We start from the raw sequence: 21,599 nt of genomic DNA, 5'->3' as shown, positions 1-21,599 counted from the left end.
TGCTTGGAGGTGGCCATACTGGGAGCAGCTGCCTCTGCACCGTTAGGAACATAAGAAGCTGCTAGATCAGGGATTCTCAACGTGTGGGTCCCCAGATGTAATTGGACTTCAACTCCCATAATTCCCAACCAAAGGCCACTGGGGCTGGGGATTATGGGAGTTGAAGTCCAATAACATCTGGGGACCCACACGCTGAGAAACCCTGTGCTAGATGAACATTGGTCCATCTAGCTCAGTATTATCTACCGAGACTGGCAGTGGCTTCTCCAAGGTTGCAGGCAGGATTCTCTCCCAGCCCTAGCTTGGAGATGTCAGGAATGGAACTTTCTGCTAAGCAAAGGGTCATGCTTGCTACCACAGAGGGCTGGTGCATATTATTTGACTTCAGACACTCCAAAGCACAGTCCTACTAAATACTTGAACTTGCTAGTTAGCATAAAGAACATTCATAACATTGGCTTAAGAAAGGTTCCAACAGTTTAGCTGAATGTTCAAGTGGTACACGTCCAAAAAGACATTTTGAAGGTCATGTGAGGGAATAAAATGCACAATTGTTTAACTTTATTTTTAAAGTTTACTTGTGAACTAAAATTCAATGTCATCAGTTAAAACATTTGAAAGCTTGTGAAGAAGGAACTTCTTGTGTGAAGAAGGAACTTCTCAGGATTGCTGCCAGTTTGGTTTTCAGTGTTCAAAAGCTCATTCATAACCTATGGTCAAACCTGAGGTCACTAGTTGAGAGAATTTATAATCATGTGATATTTTTATTTAACTAATCATTTGTAACAAATGTTCAGCTGACACATTAACTGTAATATCTCTGGCATTTGTTACCTTTGGCCAAAATATTTTTACTTGCCTCCAGTAAATGTTCAGTTTTATCTATTTTTTGTGGGGTGGGGAAGTCAGGTTGGTGCTCGACAGTACTTAATATTGGGCAAAACATTTGATCCTCAGTGCATCTGATGCTCAGATCTGGTGATGATGGACTGAAGCCTTCTCTCCCCACATTAGCACGATTCTCTTTCTTTTACTTCTGCAATTGTTTAGATATATGGTTAATATTACTTCCTTAACCAGTGGTTGCAAACTTACATCAAACCCTGGATAAAGGTTAATATTAATTGTGATTAGTGCTGATGTAGACATAATGCTGAAAGTGAAGTGAGAATTTGAGTCAGAGAGAGAGGAGGTAAGAAACAAGTGAGCGTGGCCTCCACTGGGCTATGCATGTGTTACTTTTATCATTGTTGTAGGGAATCTCATTTATTCATTTTTTGCTTAAATGTTCACAAAAGGTGAGCAGCAGCACAAAGCAACTGCCTTGTATTGAGTCACACCATTGGTGCGCGCAGCACTGTGTTTCTTTGACTGGCAGTGGTGTTCCAGACTAGAGGTATTTCCCATCACCTGCTTCCTGATCCCTTTTACTGGATACCAGGGATTGAATCTGGGACCTTTATGCAAAGCATAACCAGGCTTTTAACTGATATTGTTTTAATGTTGTTTTTAGAATATTGTTTCCCCCCCCATTGTTTTTAAATTGCTGTGTTTTAAATTTTATTTTGTTTTGTTTTTAACTGACGTTTTATCTTTGTTTTTATCTGGTTGTGAACCGCCCAGAGACATAGGTTTTGGGCAGTATAAAAATATGCCAAATAAATAAATAAAGCATGTGTTCTACCACTGAGCTATGACCACTCCCTTGTTATGGTGCTTCAGTTGACATTGTAGACTGTTCTGCAGCCTCCAGCTGACTTTCAAAATGCTCTTGCAGTCCATGAATTCATAATGTATGTTTAACTACTCAAGTGTTTTCTTAAGTTGGGTTTTGACTAACATTTTAGCATTTTGACTAACGCAGTATTATGACTTGTATGTTTTCCGCTAGTTACATACACCAAAATGGATGTATGTTCTTGTGTACTATTTTTTGCAGCTTAGGGAGCTTTTAGGTATTATTTTATGTCATTTTATTTTTATTGGAACATTAGACCTCTGAGGTTTGAATTATAGAATATAATTCCTACTTTTAATTGCAATCCCCACTGCCCAATCACCATGGTGCTACCGGCTCTTTCTCCCTATCTGCATATGGAATCCCCAATGCCCAATCACAATGGTGCTTCTGCTTGCGAGCTCTCGCAAGAGCTGCCACACACAGGATTAGCCATGGGTATGCCTTAGAGAATTACATATAGATGATGATGATGATGATGATGATACAGTCAAATATATCTTTGTCACGAACACTGCCATCTATTAAGTTCTGGGGAGGTCTGGTTTGGTGAAGTCTGTTAAGGTCTGGGGAGGTCTGGTCGCCACCAAACTGGCTCATTTGGTGGCAACTCGGGACCAGGCCTTCACTGTGGCTGCTTTAAGGCTTTGGAAAATGCTCACTGTTAAAATAACCCTCAAGACACACCTGTTTTCTCAGGCTTTTAACTGAACTTAATTTTAAATTGTTTAGTTTGTTTTTATCTCATGAGATTGTTTTAAAATTTTATTCTCTGAAATTGTTTTAACTGTTCTATATTTGTTGTTTTAAACTGTGTACACCTCTTAGAGATGCACATACCATGTGATAAATAAATAAATAAAATAAAATCATTGATTGTCTGAGAAGATGAGGTTTTATTTTTTCCTATGTTTGTGGGATCTCAGAGAATAAAAGATCTTCACCTGATTTTCTGCACAACCAAGGACCCTCTGATTTAGGGGCACAACACTTTGTTGTCAATTTTCTGCACTCTTATTTTGAGCTGTTTGTTTGTTTGTTAGATTTATATACCGCCTTTCATTAAAACAATCCCAAGGCGGTTTACAGCAAAATTTAAAAACAAGATTGTAAAAAAGACACAATTAAAATATTAAGCTAAAAATATAAAACAAATCTGATTAAAAATTTAAAATGCAGAGTACAAAAAGCAGCAGCAGAGACAATCATATAAAAGCCTGGGCAAAAAGCCATGATTTAACATGCTTTCTAAAAGCTGTGATGGAGACTGAGGAGCGAATAGCCACCTGGAGAGCATTCCAGAGTCTGGGGGCAGCAACAGAGAAGGCCTTGTCTCACGTGCACGACAGCTGAGCCTCCCTCATTGTTGGCACCTGGAGCAGAGCCCCCTCAGATGACCTCGTCAAGCGGGCAGCAACCCTTGGGAGCAGACGGTCCCTCAGGAATCCCAGGCCCAAACCGTTAAGGGCTTTAAAGGTCAAAACCAGCACCTTGAATTGCACCTGGAAACAAACTGGTAGCCAGTGCAGCTCTTTCAAAATGGGTGTGATGTGCTCCCATTGGGCAGCTCCAGATAAAACTCTAGCTGCTGCAGTTTCCAGATATCCTTCAAGGGCAGCCCCACATAGAGCACGTTACAGTAATCCAGCCGTGATGTGACTAAGGCATGGGTAACTGTGGCCAGATCTGCCTTCTTGAGAAAGGGACATAGCTGGCGTACTAGCCAAAGCCGTGCAAAGGCACCTCTGACCACCGCCTCCACCTGAGATTCTAAAAGCAGAGCCGGGTCCAGTAATACCCCCAAGCTGCGTACTTGCTCCTTCAAGGGGAGAGCAACCCCATCCAGAACCAGTAAAATCTCCTCATCCTGATTGGCTCTCTTACTGACCAACATTACCTCCGTCCTGTCTGGATTCAATTTTAGTTTATTAGCCCACATCCAACCCATCACGGCCTGCAGCCCCCGATTCAGGACATCCTCCCTAGGATCAGATGACAAGGAGAGATAGAGCTGAGTGTCATCTGCATATTGCTGACAACTCAGTCCAAGTCCCCGGGTGACCTCTCCCAGCGGTTTCATATAGATGTTAAACAGCATGGGGAACAAGACCGAACCCTGTGGGATTCCACAGGCCAGTGGCCACGGAGCCAAGCAGTAGTCCCCACGCACCACCTTCTGGACCCTCCCCCCAAGAAAGGACCGGAACCACTGGAACGCCCATACTCGAGAGGTGGCCCAGAAGGATACCATGGTCGATGGTATCGAACGCCGCCTTGAGGTCTAGCAGAACCAACAGGGACACACTCCCCCTGTCTAGTTCCTGGTGTAGGTCATCCACTAGAGTGACCAAGGCAGTCTCAGTCCCATATCTGGGGTGGAAGCCAGATTAAAAAGGGTCCAGATAATCCATATCATCCAAGATTCTCTGCAGCTGGGACACCACCACACGCTCTATCACCTTGCCCAAAAAGGGCAGGTTAGAGACCGGTCTATAGTTGTCTGGTTTGGAGGGATCAAGGGAGGGCTTTTTAAATAATGGTCTTACCGTCGCCTCCTTGAGGCACGATGACAACCTGCCCTTCCTTAATGAAGTATTAATAATCACCTCCAACCATCTACCTGTACCCTCCCTGGCAGCTTTTATTAGCCATGAAGGGCAAGGGTCAAGAGCATACGATGTCGCCTGCACACTGCCCAGGATCTATCTTTGTTCTGTCTTTATGTGCAGGAAGTATTAGAGAGATTACCTAGGAAGCATGATATAGGAAAACCTCGGTATTCGCAGGGGTTCCATTCTCAGCTACTGCCATGAATACCAAGGCATTGGGGCAATGCAAAACAGGAGTTTAGGTTCCGAAGGGGCATAAAACAGTCAAGAACCATAAAATAAAGCCAGGGAAAGTGCCCCACCATGCTCCTCTGGTCCAGCAAGGTCCCCAATGTCCAGCAATTCTCCCCAAGATTCTCAATTCCACTGTTTTTTCTTTTAAAATTGTATCTCCCCCCTTTTTCCTTGGGAAAGAAGCCACAAAATGGCTTCCAAGGAAAAGGTGGTGGCCGAAGATGACCTTGGAGATCATTTCCGGCCACACCCAACTGCGGATATGCGGATTTAACCCTTTTTAACCCTGGTTTTTCCTCATGTATACTGAAGCCAGGTGCCTTTCATCTGACCATGGCACACGAAACCGCAGATGCCAGATACACTAGTAACGATGTCCTCTTATATCTTATTACCCTTGTTAACTGAGTAAAGAGGTGCTTTTTAAAAGTGGTGATTTTCTAGCAGGGAGAGAGTAACTGGCAATCTCCAGCCCCAACACAAGAGCCTTCCCGTGGTTATTGCTGATGTCTACCTTATGTTTCTTTTTAAAGGGGTTTTTGGCCCTTTGAGGGACAGGGAGTGACTTTTATTATTTTTCTAAGAAGAAAAATAGATTTGAGAACATTTGCTGAAAAGTGGTATATAAGTATTTGTAGTAGTAGTAATTAACACAGGTGTGCAGAATAGTTCATGCTAAATTTTTCTCTTGCACTGTCCTCTATTTCATATGCCAAGCTCCAGTGCTTTCTTCTCTAGAATTCTAGGATCCTGGCCTCTGCTCTATAAGAACTTATAGCTTGAGGCTAGTTTTCGTGTGAAAAAGAGCCTATTCTGACTCCAGCTAACTACAGTATTGTGTATCTGATATCATGTAAAGTTTAAATATATATATTACTTGACCTTGTCTATATCAGTTCAGTGTTTGCAAAAACATTTCAGTGGAGACTTACCAAAATTTGGTCTTTGGGATATATGCCCTCTTTCTGTATTATTTCTGAAGTTTTTTTTAGATTGTGAGCCCTTTGGGGACAGGGGTCCATCTTATTTATTTGTTGTTTCTCTGTGTAAACCGCCCTGAGCCATTTTTGGAAGTGCGGTATAGAAATAGAATGAATGAAGTTCCTCCTTTTTTTGTAGTGCGCACTGTACAAATGCACACCTCTTTTTCTGAACATCCTTGGCTCCTGTTGCCTTCCTAGTAGACTCTAATCTGCTGTTTGGATTAAATACATGATATATTTAAGAAGCTGAGATTTTAAAATGGACAATAAATCAAGTTTGTAAAACAGATGAAAGTATTAAGGTCAGTACAAGGCTCTGAGGAGTACTACTGTATGAGATGAAGTGGAAAGGGACTTCTTCAGGGGTTTTGGGGTTGTTATATGCAGACCCTTTCATCAGGAAAATCCTTTAAACCTCTCCAAGGTTATTGAGGCAATAACAAAGCATATCTTGTTTCCGTCTTGTTGTTCAGGTAAAAGGTAAATGGAGGATGGACTGGGATTGAGATCACTAGTAATTTTTGCTATTTGTAAAATGTTATTCCCAGAACAGATGTGGGAATAAAAACGTATAATGAAAACTTTCTTAATTTGGTGCTTCAGATGTGGTTTATGAATCTGTTAATCATAATAATGATAACCAAGTTCAAAATATTTCCATGATTAGGTAGCACTTGAAAATATAAAGTTGAAAAATCCATTGATGGATTGAAAATGTCGGGAGTGGGGATATCCTTTGACTATACACTCCCTCCCCCCTTTGCCATAGAGTCATACAAACAGGAATTTGATTTTATTCTTATTTGGTTACTTAAGACAGAGCAAAACAGTAGCTGCTGGATGAGATTGCAGTTATAGGTAGAAGGTGCACATAACCTGAGAACTGCTGAGCAGCACACTTTTGTGAACAATCCTACCTTTTGAGAATGGCTCTAAGATAGTACACTGCTGTGATTTTTCCTCCTGTATGAAGAGTTATAAGATGCATCTCTGCTGGTGGAGACTTTTCAGTGCAAGTTAAAATGTAGCAGAAAGGGTTTGTTTTTTTTAACTTGTGTGTGTGTGTTTTAAAAAGCTCTTCAGTACTGGCATAATTACTAATTTGTGGTCCCTAGTGAAGACATTTTCAGATATTTGCAAGTTCAGAAGCTCTGTGGTTTTTTAAAAAGAAGAGGGTCTGAGAAATTACTTAGAATGACTTGAACAAGCCTCTGTTTTTAAATTAGCATAAATGGGATTCTGTTTAAGTTACAGAAGTCTGTTAATTGTCTTAATTATTTATTTGGGACTCTTCCCCTGGGAATGCAGATGTAGAACCAGATCTGGATAAATAAAAGGTACAGTGAGAAAGTAGTTTATATTTGAATGTTCATGATATTCAAATTCATTTATGTTGCCCCATCAAAAAGGTATTGACAATGGTGAGGAAATTTTGTACTGATCCTGGCTGAAGTTTAGTAACCATTTTCTGTGTCCTAAATTTAACCATGTCACTCACTAAACTACTGAAGCTTGTTGCTAGTGAATGAAATCCTATAAAAGTTGTTCTTGTTGAGTAAACATTTGTTCCAGTATGGTTACACTTGTTCAAAGCACTTAGATTTGTGCATCACATCTTAATAGTGATTGAGAGCTAACATTATGGTTACAATAAATGTCTAAAGTTGGGGAGATGAAAAAGTTATATTAAATCTAAGACTGAGATGTGGATGAACAAAGCAAGTGGGGCATTTGCAACAGCCATGTGCAACATAGTTTTATCTGAAGATAATGGGGGTGAACATAATGAAAGGGGATGGGGTTTTTTCCATCTTAGATTAGAGTTGGCATAATTGAGGATTCGGCACATATTATTTATTTGCATGTTCAGAATTTAAACTAGGAGCAGAGACCATCTTTTTGGATTCATATTTCCAGTTGGCAGATGTATCTCATCAGAAAGTGTTGTTTCTGCACACACTCTTTGAATTTTTCATGAATTGGATAGCCCAATGCACTGAAGCATAAACATACAGATAGTTTTATATTTCCTTTTGCTTCTAGCTTTGTTTCTTTCAATGTAAACTTAATCAATATCCTTTAGAAGCCCTTGTCTGACTCGCAGTCATGCTTCCTATAAGACAGTTCTGCAGGCTGCATATCACCTGCTTCAGTCCTAAAACAAAAATGTTCTTAGCGGTTGGACCTCTTTCTCCCAATTCTTGTAGATACAACAGTTGACTCTACCCTATACTTTCTATGACTTTAGGGCAGTTGCTCAGGAGAGAGAGAAAATTATGAATCCCTCACACAGGATGCCCTTTATTTATTTATTAAAAATTTCTTGTATTCTGTCTCCTCCAAAGGCAGTGAACAATAACAATAGCAATAATTTTTTAAAAAATAAATAAATTGAAGGGCAAAAGTCTGGAGAAAAAAGAAGGTCTTAAGAATGGCTTTAAAAGCCACTAATTAGGGGGCTGAACGAATCTGAAGGTGCGGCGGGAGGGTGTTCCAAAGAAGAGGGACGACCGCAGATAATCAATCAATCAACTTTATTACAGTCAAAGACCAGCATAGGTAAATGCATACAACTATCAATGAATATAAAAATGTCTAAGGAGTATAAAATATTTAAAATAAGTTATAAGATATACTAAAGGGTAAAAGTGAGATAGCTTAAAAAATAAGGGAAGACAGCTGATAAGACTAATAAAACTGATAAAACAACTAACTAATATAAGCAATTTAGTGCAATCTATATATAAAATTGGTCTATAGGGAGATACAATTCTAACGGGAAGACTAGTAGAAAGGAGGCATAGTTAAATATAGAAGTACATATGTAACTATAAATTAAAAGCAACTAAGATAGTAAAAGTATTAAAACCATGTTAGAATAAATTGGTCAGTAGTTAAAATCATGGGACGGATCTTACACACTGCTGTGCAGAACCTAACAACATTGTATGTGAAGGTTCACTTTTCATCTGAGAGCAACAACTTACTGTAGACTTGACTAGAACGGCCAGGGTAGTTGCGAAGTAGAGGAAGTATGAGCTTCTCCTGGCTAGCTTTATAAAATTGGCAGGACAAGAGTATGTGTTCAGTTGTTTCCACCTCCCCAGAGGCACAGGGGCAAAGCCTTTCCGTAAATGGGATCTTCCTGTATTTACCGTCCAAAACAGCGGATGGAAGGGCATGACAGAGGGCGAGGGTGAACGCCCTGTGACCTGGTATTTCCAGCTGAGTCAAATATGTAGGGGGGGATACCGTGAACCTGGAGCTGACTGAGTCCTGATATCCAGGAACCATACTTAGATCCGCCTGGCGTACTGTATCCAGGATCCTCTGTTTGATGGCTGTTTTCACCTTGTCACTGCCCATAGCAAGGAGGTAAGATGGAGAGAAGCCCAGTAGTGCCACCTTATTATCAACTGCCTGCTTCCATGAAGATTGGAAATTGTCCTGCAGTATTAATGGGGCCAGGCCCTGTGGGCAAAGAGCTAGTTTGAGCCAGTGATTGAGAGTGGTCATCCAAATTTTAGCCTCAACTATTATCATGCGAGTGTCTGGACTCAGAGTGGCATTGCAGATACAGCTAGGCACTTGTAAGGCTGCTCTTAGAAATTTAGATTGGACACGCTACAATATACTAAAGTTAGAGGAGGGTCCTGGGTGGGCACCATAGAGTAATTGTGTCATTGGCTTGGCTTCATATAGCCTGAGTGCTGCAGGTACATAATGACCACCTCAAGATGGCAGCGGAGCTCCTCTGTGCCGCTAGGGCAATGTGTTCACAGTGGGCCTTTCTTGCTCCAGAAGCCTGGAGGACCACCCCCCAGATATGTAAAACAAGCAACCTGTTCAATTATGTGGCCATTGATACTCCAGTGGCAGATCTTTGGTCTTCTGGCGAAGGCCATGATCTTAGTTTTTGGGTAGTTTATTTCAAGTTCATCTTTGCAATACTATGACAAAACTGCCAGCGCCCTTCTGAGGTCTATAGGGGTCCTCGAGAGGATTGTAGCATCATCAGCATAGAGTAGGATGGATCTTTCAGCCAATTTGGGAGGGTGGAAATCAGAGTTGTTCAGGCAGTCACCATAGCATTGATGTAGAAGTTGAACAGAAGTGGGGCTATGACCACAGATTTATGTACTTATATTTTCAGTCTAATTTCTCAAGGCAACCTTGAATGTTACTTCCTCAAGATACTCCAATCAGCATACATGTATCTTCCTTATAATGTACAAAGCTAGAAATTGTGTATCACTCTTGTGGTGAAGTACACAAGTTCCGTATGTATGTGGAGCTTGCCCATCTGTGTGGGGAATGTATTTGAGTTCCTGCTTTGCGTGGTGCACAGAAACTGCAAGTCAGCCATGCTTCCTCTTGCTTCTTTTATATACCATCTAAGGTTGTTTTTGAAGGTCTTGTATAACATCCCACAATTCTGAGTTGGTTGGACAACATTTGTTTGGGGTTTAGGGAGTAAGACCGTTTATTAAGAAACAAACCTGATCATGAACCCAAACCATCAATTATAGGAGAAAAGTTGTGGTGTGGAATTAATGAAATCCACATGCCTCAACGTTCTCCAACTTCATCCAGATTTGACCACCTCATAGCTTCTGAAATACAGTAGCTAGTTAAATAGCTACTGTTTGCCCACGACAGGGAGATTTATCAGAGGCAAGGTTTACTTCATTCATTCATTCATTCATTCATTCATTCTTTCTATACTGCCCACTCAAAATATTTCTGGGTGGTTAAAAAAAAAAATCAAATCCAAAAAACAAAATCAAAGCAACTAAAACAATCCAACATCAAAGGCCTGATTTAAAAGATATGTCTTCAATGTCTGTTTAGAAACTGGCAGAGAGGCCAAACCCCACACCTCTGCAAGGAGTGCATTTCAAAGCTCAGTGGCAGCAAGTAAAAAGGCCCAACCCGTGATCGCTACCAGACAACTAGTGTCAGCTGTAGGTGGACTTCCACAGATGATCGTAATAAATGGTGGGGTTCACGCCCAAGAAAATACTCCCTTAAATATGCCAAAACAATCTGATCTCTCAAAACTCACCTTTCCTTCTATCTCTTCCCACCTTCATTGGAAAGGACTGAGGCTCTTTTTGCACAGCTGTTCATTTCAGTGGAGGTGGGGGAGAGCAAATCATGATCACTGTCCTCCAAAGCTGAAGGGAGAAAGGTCAGAGTCTGTCTGGCTGGTGGATAGTTTGATTCCCTCATTTGTTCTCTAATGCATGGTGTGTCTGGTTCAACAAAGGGAATGAGGGAGGCCTGGCAAAACTCCCAATGAATATTATTAGCCATGATGTCGAAGGTGTGAAGAACTGCTGCCCAAAACACTTGAACTGCTGAACCCCGAAGAACAAAATCCTTTGTATTTTCTCCCTCCCTGCTCCCCTTTCTCTAATGTCAGGTGAGACTCAGTACGACTGCTTGGCACAACATGCACTTCTGAGCTTTGACAATCTGGACTTTAAAAAAGGAATTAGACAAATTCATGGAGGATAGGGCTATCAGTGGTTACTAACCTTGATAGCTGTATATTTCCAGCAGGATCAGAGGTGGCATGCTCCTAACGCCAGGTGCTAGGGAACACCAGTGGGGTGGGGCAGTTAACCTGTTTTCCCCCGTTTGCACCAGACTGCCCAGATGCATCTGCTTGGCTACTGTATGAAGTAGGATGCTGGCCTAGATGGGCCTTTGGCCTGTTCCAGCAGGGCTTTTCTTACGTTCTTACGACAGTGTGCCTCTCTCTCCCCCTTTCTTTCCCTGTGCTCCATACCTCTGTTGCAACCAACTGGCTTCTCTGGGTATCTCTTCTTCCCAGAAGAAATGATAGGGAAGCCTGCTGGTTGTGGTGGCAGCAGCAGTCTGCACTGGGAAAGGCAAGCCGTATCCTGGAGGACCAAGGAGACACCTGACTGCCCTCTGCAGCACTGCAGAGTGATGTTAGCTCTAATCAGATGTTATGTTGTATGAATGTACAGATTATCTATGCATTTATACATGGGTTTTTGTGTGTGTTAATGAATGTACCTGTGTTTTCATTTTAAAAGTGAGCCTGGGTACAGGTCCCTCATATGCATGGCACAAATAGGAAGTGTACTGCTGTACATGTGTTCAACATAATGTGTGAATTCTTGTACGAGTGTACACAGGTACAGGTGTTGAATGTAACATATGAATAGGGCTATTGACTTTTCCTACTGCTGAACATTACATTCCCTCTTGTTGTTAGTAAGGATTAGTAAAGTCTCTTGGACTTCACTCCTCACCCCAACCTTGTTCAGATGGCCCTGTATCTAGGCACAACAGCAAGCTGGCACCAAGTAATTTCTGAGGCTTGAATATGAGCTAGTAAATGTGTGGCAAATATTTACTTTTTTAAAAATGAAAAATTTAGCTGCAATGACTGCTAAATACAGTGATATCTGATATTTCCTGTTGGAAAACAAATTGACTGTAGAAAATGAAAAATTTCATTGGACTGAATGAGGTAAGAAACTTTAAGGTTTTAAAAAACTTTGAATAAAGACATACTTAGCAAAGAAAGTGTAATGGATTTTAATGTGGTTTTTTGACATTTGCAAGTAGCAAATCTGGAGTTGGAGCCAAGTAGTTTCTTCTGATGGAGAGTCTTCCTCTAGTGGAGGAAGGGAACCTTTGGATCCAGCCTGTTGTGTTTAACATGTGATTTCAAATATGTTGGTCTATATATTGCTCAAATTGTTACATGTCCTGAATTCTGTGGCTAGTTGAGATCTAAGGAAAAACAAACCAATGTTTTCACATGGATGACTTCAAAGTGAAAGTGAAAGCATTCACTCCTTACCCTCACATGCAAAAGAGGAGGAGAGCATGCAACCTGTGATTTGTAGAGGCTCATTCACATGCAGGAAATAATTGTTTTGTGTTGTGTCTTAACTGGGTCTATGATGTCAAAGGCAAAGCTGTGAAGACATATCAGGGAATGGGACTTCTGCATGCTGCACAACTTATTTGACTCCTCAGGGCTACTATCATATTTTGCCCCAACTCCCATAGTTCACCTGTCTCTGATCTGTATATCCTTCATTTCCCTTATTTTTGCAAAATTAAATTAATTTGGATTATTAATTTGGATTGTGAAAGCAAAAGAAACCCGTCAGGTCACACATGTGCAGATATCTTTCATTTTCATAAGATTTAAGATTGAATATATTCCTTTGCTGTAGAACTTGAACTAGCTTTGTGTGGAGTTGATACACTTCTTAGCACAGAATACACATCACCTCAGTTATTGGTGAGATTGTGAGGGAGGCATGGAAATGTTTTGAATGTGTATTTAAATGCAAGTAGTATCTGCTTTTTAGATCTAGTCAACCCGCTTGATGAAAAAGTGTTTTAAACTATCTCTCTCTCAGGTCTTCAGTACCTATTCAAATGAAGACTATGATAGGCGTAATGAAGAAGTTGACCCTGTGGCAGCATCAGCAGAATACGAACTTGAGAAACGGGTGGAGAAAATGGAAGTTTTTCCTGTTGAAATTGAAAAAGGTGCACATTTTTAAATAAATAAATATTTGTCTAGTAAAAGTGACTTGCAATTTTCAGGCTTAAGCAGTCAAACGAATTTATCATTAGGGATAGGAAATGTTAAGTATCTGGTCATGAGACTCTTTAAAAATATGCTTGGGAATTTTAAATTCCTTGTCAGCTTAGCTGCCTTCTAAATGCTTGATGATGACTTCAGGCCTGCAAAATGGTTTCACATTCTAGTCAAATAGCTCAGAGCAGTCAACTGGGGGAAAACCAATAAAATATGAGAGTGATGTCTACTAAAACCAGGGACATTATTAAAACTAAGTGGAAAAACATCATTGTACTGGCATAGCAATTGCTTTAAAAAATAAAGAATGTATATGTAAATACATTCATTAAAGGATATATCTTTGGAATAGCATTAAAACATTTTAAAGAACGTATGTTAAATAACTTTTCATGATTCAAATACTATACTTGTCTTATATGACACAGGCTGATATCCAAACTAAGTAAATGAACATGGCCCAGGAAGATGCACCTATGCTGCAGAGAACCTTTTTAGTTGCGGGGCAAGAGGGGAGTATGATTTTCTCCAGTTGCTGCTTCCTCTGTAAATGCCCCGTGACACCTGCAAACATGTCTCTGAGGGCTGTGCAACCCTCAGGGACACATGTTTGAGTTTTGCAGCGCATTTCTGTGCTGTGTACTCTCTGCAGTGCAGTTGCATCTTCCTGTGGTGCATCTGCTTCTTTAATTAGAATGTTGGCTAAAGAACTGTGAGTTGTGAAACTAGTTTTAACCACCCCCCACCCCCTTTTGTATTCTAATATACAGGTGACAGTGGCTTAGGTATCAGTATTATTGGAATGGGCGTTGGTGCGGATCAGGGACTGGAAAAGCTGGGAATTTTTGTAAAAACAATAACTGAACGTGGAGCTGCTCAGAAAGATGGTCGGTGAGTTTCTGTTAGGAATGTTGGTTTTGTTTTGTTAGTTGGAAAGAAAGTTCGTGTTCACCTGTGTATTCACTTGAAGTTTTATAACCTGCCAGTGTTCAGATACTTTATTGAGTCTTACCCATTTACCAATACAGTATGTAGTTCTGGGGTGTAGCAGGGAACCTATTTTATAGGATTGTGGGGAAGTGCCAGATTATAGAATGAACTGCTCTAAATGAAAGTGATTTAAATAACCTGATTTAAATCACCAAGAAGAAGAATTAATTTTAACTAGCTGATCCGGCGCAGAGCACCTGTGCCCCTAGTTCTCCGTGTCTCTCCTCCCATCTTCATTTCGTCTTCAGCCCCAATCCATTCTCTCCCTCCCAGTCCGCTTTCTCTCACCACCCTCTGGCAGCGCTTTCCCTCACTACCCACTGGCCAGCCTGGCCACCTCTTTCCCTCCCCACCTGTTGCCTGTCCATCCCCGCTGCTATCCAGCTGCTTGTGAACACTTGCGAGAGCTTCCACACATAGGATTAGTGACACGTATGCCTAAGAGAAATATAGATAGATAGATAGATAGATAGATAGATAGATAGATAGATAGATAGATAGATAGATAGATGTTTGAAATGAATTTCTTGTTTTCTCAGTCATATGTTTTCAGAACAAATGTGCATATTAAATTTTACTTGTTATATCAACCAATTAAGTTTGCAACTAAGTAGAGCCTTGAAGCATATTCTAAAAAATGCAGTCCATGTGCCATTTGCATCACAAAACTTACTTGCTTTTAGAGTGATTGTGAAATGTGATTTGACTCTCACTTTACCTTTGTTTGGACACTAAGCTTTAATGGTTTTTAGATTGTGAACTGCCCAGGGACTTTTTTGTAAGAGGCAGTATACAAATGATAAAACTAATACTAATAAGCAAGAGTATATTTAGCATCCTAATCTTTCCAGAAGGCAAAAGTTTCTGCAGAACAGTGGTCAACAATCTGAATATTCATAGCTGACAAAAAATACAATATACGTATCCTAATGTGTCATAATATTTTGCATAGAAAAGCAGCCTTTACTCTCAATGCAAGATCATGCATTGAGTTTCATCAGATTGCATTCAATTCAGATTTTATTTTAAAATACAATATTCTAAACATTTTAAATGACATTTTTAAAAATAGATCAAATTAAAATATTTAAAAATTAGATTTTAAAAATTGTTTTTAGACTATCTTGTTCATCGTTGTTGGGACCCATGTACTCTTGACTCAGAAGAAAAAAACAGGGTGATGAGAGAGAGATCTATCTGACTCGTGTGTGTGATATAGATAGATAGATAGATATTAACCTGACTTTTAACCTGTTTATTCAATTTGGTTAATTTTATTACTTTTATTGTATATTGTATCTATTTTATTGTTGTGAGCCGCCCCAAGCAGTAGTGTACTGGAGGGGTCGGGTATAAATATTTTAAATATAAATAAATAAATTGATTTATCAAATTTATGTGCGAACAAAAGAGGCTTGGATCCAGTGGTGCCCTAGTGTGAATGGAAGCCATTTTCATGTGTGTAAGCGGGTTGTCTCAGATTTGTCTCTTATCCCCCACCCCACCCCTGCCTACAGCTGCAGCCCCCAGTGGTGCATTGAACACCATTCTGAAGGATTATCAACTCTCAGGAGCACCATTTCAGGGAGTGCACGTGACTGCAGCTGGAGGGAGAAAATAGAAAAGCCCTTTTGGTATGAAGTAGGTTTTGGGAAAACGGAGGTCTTGGTAACATTAATTTCCGAAGAGAGCTGCTCAAAAATGTGGTCAGTGAGTTTCCAGTAGGAACTGCTACTAAGGTGTCTTGATACAGTGAGAAAACTCTGCTTGTGGTCCTTCGGATCTAATCAATGTATATTGTTTAGAATGCTGTCAGATGTTGCATTGAGCAATGCCCAACTGTCACTTGTTAAATGCACATCTGATTTATACCTATGGTACTTAAACCACGTGATACCAGCTGTTTTCCCTGCATTGCTTTTAGTGGGGTGCACATTCTATCTTCATTGGGGATAGGGATGCACATCTCATTAAAAAAAAACAATTAAGAGGCTCTGAGTGAAGGAAAGTAGAGACAGACTGGGAACTGCCACCATCCAACTCCCATGTTCCAGCTGAAGTGACTCCTGCCTTAGACACCTTAGTAGCAGTTCCTACTGGAAACTCACTGACCACATTTCTGAGCAGCTCTCTCTTCGGAAATTGCTTTTACCAGAGATCTCAGTTTTCCAGTACCTACTTGCAACTGCCATCAGACTATCTTGCTGTGAGGGAAGGAGAGAAGAAAGACATGAACCTAAGGAGATTACCATGTAAAGATCTAAACATGGCTTGATATATTCTTTATTTAAGGCCTATTCAGCAATTGTAAACTGCCTGAAAAGCAGTATATAAATGCCACTGAATGAATAGTTTTTGGTATCTCCCTAATTTACTCCAGTAGCTTCTTATCAAGTAAGTAATATATGTTTGGAAGCTTGCTTCCATGCACAGAACTCTATACTGGGGGACACATGTTGAACCAGGGATCAAACCAGGTGTCATTTTGAATAAAAACATCTTTGAGTCTGATTTAGTCCTCTTACTTTTCCCCTGTGTGGAAAAAGGGATGTATGTATTTCCAGGACTGATGTTTGTTTGTTTGTTTTAACATTTCATATCCCACTCTTCCTCCAAGGAGCCCAGAGTGGTGTACTACATACTTAAGTTCCTCCTCAGAACAACCCTGTGAAGTAGGTTAGGCTGAGAGAGAAGTGACTGGCCCAGAGTCACCCAGCAAGTATCATGGCTGGATGGGGATTTGAACTCGGGTCTCCCCAGCCCTAGTCCAGAACTCTAACCACTACACCACACTGGCTTTCAGGATGAAGTTCTCTCCAGAGCAATTGCTGAATAGGCCTTATACACAAGATCTTTGATTTTTATTAAATGTGTGCAACATGTAATTTTAAAAAATTGCTTGCCTTGCAGGATCCAAGTAAATGATCAGATCGTGGAGGTTGACGGTATAAGTCTTGTAGGAGTAACTCAGTTTTTTGCAGCAACTGTACTAAAAAATACAAAAGGCACAGTAAGGTATGTGTATTTTAATAAACTCCCTAGACTTTATTAATAAAAATTGAAGGAAAAACATTTAAATTATTTTCTTCTGGAGTTACTAGCATTAGAAGCTATAATTTTATGTTGCCTGATGTATTAAGATATTTGGTGATTCCCTCCCTTAGGTTTCTGATTGGGAGAGAGAAACCAGGAACTCAGAGTGAAGTAGCTCGCCTTATTAGTGAGACATTGGAACAGGAGAGATGTTTGTATGAGCAACCGTATGCCCCTGATGATACAGAACAGGTATATTTAAAAAATCTAACCGTGTGTGTGTGTGGTCAAAATGTTTCTGCCGTTAAACTGTCTTGGTAACATGTTCTGAAGTCATAGATGCCATTTCTTCTACACTTCAGGTGGTTAGTTGGTTAATGAAGGGGCCCAAGTAGTACTCCCCAGTGGGTTAGATTTGACTTGTGAGACTCCAGTTGTTGATCCCTAATCTAAAGGCTGTAGTTGAGCATTCATGATTGCAGCTGAACACTTTTGGATACATTTGTACTTGAGCTATCCCCTAATGTACTGCTTACATTCCTTAAATGTAATAAAATTTGAAATTAATATGTCTCTTTGTCTGGGAGGAACTAGTGGAGTACAAATACAAGCAATGTGTTAGAGGCTACATACAACACATTGTATACAACCTTGCTGGATGGAGGCAGTCACTCAGTGACCTAATCATTTTTGTTTGTTTTTTGAATTTGTTAAGTTACAATTCTTACGGATTTACACACCCATTTTTAAAAGGCTATTAATATAATGATTCTTAATATCTTTTTAGGATGATGATTATGACGATGATGAAGACTCTTATGAATCGCACCTACGTGGAAAATCTGTAGAAGTATTTTACCTTTCTGATAATGAAGATATTAATTTGCCAGTAGACATGGATTCTACACAGTTTCTGTTGAAGTTTAAAGAGGTACAGTAGAGTTTGGACTATGTGGTTAAAAGCACTGTGGTCCATTTGAGAATGTTGGACTCTGTACATGGTTTACTATCAACAGGCTTTATATAACTTCATAGTTGTGAGAATGTTTTCCTTAATTCTTTTGCTGTTCCCTTCTAAAAAGAAAGGGTTTATGGTGAAGCATTTCTCAAACCATGGACTTCATAAAAATGGAAAGTTAGCATAAATTCAACAGATCTTTGAGGTGATCCATGTTCCCTCACAACTTGGGTTCTGCGCCTGTGCATTAATCCTCTCAGAAGACTTCCAAGCTCCTAGAGGTGCTCTTCAGCTCCACCAAATCATGTGCATGTGCAAGTGCTATTTTTGGCGGGAAAGCGCCATTCTCCTCAGTTCCTTTTTGACTGGCACGCTGCTCGCATCAGGAAGGATTTGTTCCACTCTCCTCATTCCTCACCTTACTCCCTTTTGGGGGGGCCGGGCGGGCTTGACTTGGACTGGTTTTCAGATACTTCTTTAGCTTATCCCTCTGGCTTGTCTTTCCTGGTGTGTTTGGTTTTGACCACGGTCTGTTTTTTTACTATTCTCTTTTGTCTCTTGTCCCTTGTTGCTCTAATGGACATCAGAGAAACTTTCAAAAACTGTACCTCCTGCAGGTGTACTTTACCCTCATCGGAAAAACATGATGAGTGTTTAATTGTTGGGTGAGGGGCACAACGTAAAGGCCTGTAAAACTTGCCGGGCCTTTTCTTGCCAAACTAAGAGCAGCCGTGAATTTTGCTAGCAAGCAGCCCTTACGAGACTGCACTTGAGCTGCTGACACTTATGCAGAATTATCCAGGACCGTCAACATCGACGGCATCTATGTCTATTGACATCCGCTCTTCGGGTCTGAGAGTGGCTTCTGGTGTGCCTGTTCATCCAGGATCGAAGGCAACTTCCACCTCTGCATCCTCCCCTCAAGTTCCTTTTCATAGGGACCATGGGGATTATGTTTTAAGAAGACGATGGTGGTCGACATCGGCACCCAGTGTCACTACGACAAGAAACATAGATCCGAGCATTCCAGGTCTCCTGGATCGTCGAGCCCCAAGCTCTGTAAAACTTCTTCAGGTTCCGCGATGTTGATGAAGCTAAAGCTGTCTGCACTGTCAACATCAAAAGGTGTCTCTTCACACCCCTTCACTGTCCACTGAACGGATCTTTCAAGGCTGCTCTACCTTTTACATTGGATGTGGTGACATTGAAAGGATCGCCAATATTGGTGCCAACTTTGACTATTATCACTTCAACTTCACTTCTGCACCCAACATTGTCTTCAATATCAACTTCTACTCAGATGACCTCCTCAAAAATTACCTTTGTCAAAACCACTCTACTGCTATCGACAACATTGCGGACAACTCCACCAAAGCCTGTGCCAAGGGTGTCTTCATCCATCATCATCTACTTCTCTCCAGCTTCGGTTCACTCACTTCATGATTTCCCTGACAAGAAACACCACTTTTCCAGAGAGGTTTCTCTGATGTTAGGTGACAAGTCTGCGCCCCGCTACTTGAAATCACTCTTGGGCTCTTCAGTCAGTACCCTGTCAGGTTTCCATCTTCATGGTCTGGATGGGGATGACTCCGAATCTTTACAAGTTCCCAAGACGCCATCTGCTTCACCTGTCACGTTGACTCCACATTGCTCTTTTACTCAATATTGGAGGGAGCGTTTCCATCGTTCTGCACCTCACTTTGCATCCATGTCTCACTCCATACACTATTGGAGTTCTCCTGGGGCTTTGGACCCTGGATATATATGAGGTCTTCGTAGATATCAGGATCTGTATTATATGCCCTCTGGCTTTGCCTTATGATTTTCAAGAGTACAGACTTTGGAAGACAATGAAACTGAAGGGTACTCTGGAATCCATATTTGTTAAAGGTCAGGATCCTGTTTCCTCATCTGCTCGGGATTCTCCTTTTAAGCACCCTACATCACCTTCAGCGCCTGTAGCTACAGGAGAACTCACTTCACCTGCTCCTACTAACGTGACAAATCCTGATGGTGGATGAATGACCTCTACTGCAGTTCCTACAAAGCTGCCAGAGTGAGGTGATCTTTCTGAGGGGGATTCGATTCACACTGAATATCCCTCTGTCCTGTCCCCTGATGAGACAGTTGTCAATCCACCTTCAACTTCACCAGTGGAGGTTCAAGTCACCAAAATGGCAAATGCTTTGGGCCTGGAACTAAAAGCACCAACACTGAAAGTTAAAGATTCAGCTTGCGATTTCAAGGCATCTACTTCAGCTGCCCAGCCCACTGATTTGCACATGCTGCTGGTCCTGTATAACTCTGCAAAGGTCTGTTGGGAGGCTCCTGCAGCTTCCACTGCCACCTCCAAAATACTTGAGAGTCTGCATCTAGGGATGTGCCCGAAGCATGGTTCAAGCACTTTTAGTGAAATTTCAAAGGGAACTTTCAGAAAAAGAGCAGTTCCTTACCTGCTCTCTGCCGGCCCATTCAGCTTCCTGCTGGGGCAGCATGCATCCCAATACCCACTCACCCCCACATGGCATTGGCACACACATGGCACCTGTGAAATGTTTGCCCTTTGAAGGAGATGGACTTTTCAGTTCACAAATGGATGAGACAATGGAGAAAATGAAGACGTCCCGCTACACAGTGTGGACCTTCACCACTACTTCTCAACAGTCTTCATTCTCTCAGCTTAATCATTCTTTTGGAAGACAGATATTCCAATATAAACAACCTGACAGGGAAGACTACAAGATGTCTTTCAAGCACGTGTCCAATGCTCCCGTACAACCCTTGCAACAGAGAGCAAAACTACAGGACCAATCCAAGCAGTCTGTTTGACATGCTGTTACTGGAAATTCATCAGCCTCCGCATCCTCCTATTCATCTCACCCTTTTTTCTGATGGCAGAAGCCTAACGTCAGATGCCTAGCATCATATAAAATCAGATGCCTGTGTGCTGTCCATAATATCGACAGGCTACGCCATTGAGTTCAAAGGCCGTCCTGCATTTGCAGGGATAAAATACACCCACTCAATTCCTACCTTAGCAAAAGAGGTATGTTCCATTCTGGAGAAAGGTCCTATAGAGCCTGTTCCCCCAGAAGATTGGGAGGTGGGCTTCTATTTGAGGTATTTCCAGGTGCCCAAACCGAATGGAGACCCTCAGCCCATCATGAACCTTCACAACCTGAACAAACATGTGAAGACCAGAAAGTTCAGGATGATGTCACTACAAATCATTCTTCCTTTGCTCATGAGGGACGAATGCTTTGTGACTTTGGATCTCAAGAGTGCATATTTTTTTCATGTGGAATTATGCCCTGCCCACAAAAAGTACCTGCACTTCACTCTGGGTTGAGTGAAGTACAAGGTTCTTCTGCTTGGCCTCTCCATGCCACCCCCCCCATGTGTTTACCAAGTATGGCAGTGCCATCATTGCGCATCTCCAGACACAGGGAGTTTC

General features: G+C 41.2%; 1 protein-coding gene across 7 annotated transcripts in view; it reads left to right on the top strand.

Annotated features, from left to right (window-relative positions):
* The window catches only part of LOC128332145 (neurabin-1-like), a 160,811-nt gene that overhangs the window by 58,880 nt on the left and 80,332 nt on the right, over positions 1–21,599 (top strand). For all 7 annotated transcript variants that reach the window (XR_008310581.1, XR_008310580.1, XM_053266575.1 and 4 more), the window contains 5 exons: positions 12,980–13,112; positions 13,935–14,055; positions 17,065–17,169; positions 17,319–17,439; positions 17,975–18,118. Coding sequence is in view for 5 of the 7 variants with exons in the window: in XM_053266540.1 (XP_053122515.1) it covers positions 12,980–13,112; positions 13,935–14,055; positions 17,065–17,169; positions 17,319–17,439; positions 17,975–18,118 (624 nt within the window). In the remaining 2 variants the exon portion in view is untranslated. The remainder of the gene's footprint in view (positions 1–12,979; positions 13,113–13,934; positions 14,056–17,064; positions 17,170–17,318; positions 17,440–17,974; positions 18,119–21,599) is intronic.

The sequence above is a fragment of the Hemicordylus capensis genome, chromosome 1 (genome assembly GCF_027244095.1).
Source record: "Hemicordylus capensis ecotype Gifberg chromosome 1, rHemCap1.1.pri, whole genome shotgun sequence".
In the NCBI taxonomy this organism is placed as follows: Eukaryota; Metazoa; Chordata; class Lepidosauria; order Squamata; family Cordylidae; genus Hemicordylus; species Hemicordylus capensis.
The sequence above is the reverse complement of the archived record's forward strand: the minus strand, read 5'-3'. Positions and strand labels throughout refer to the sequence as shown.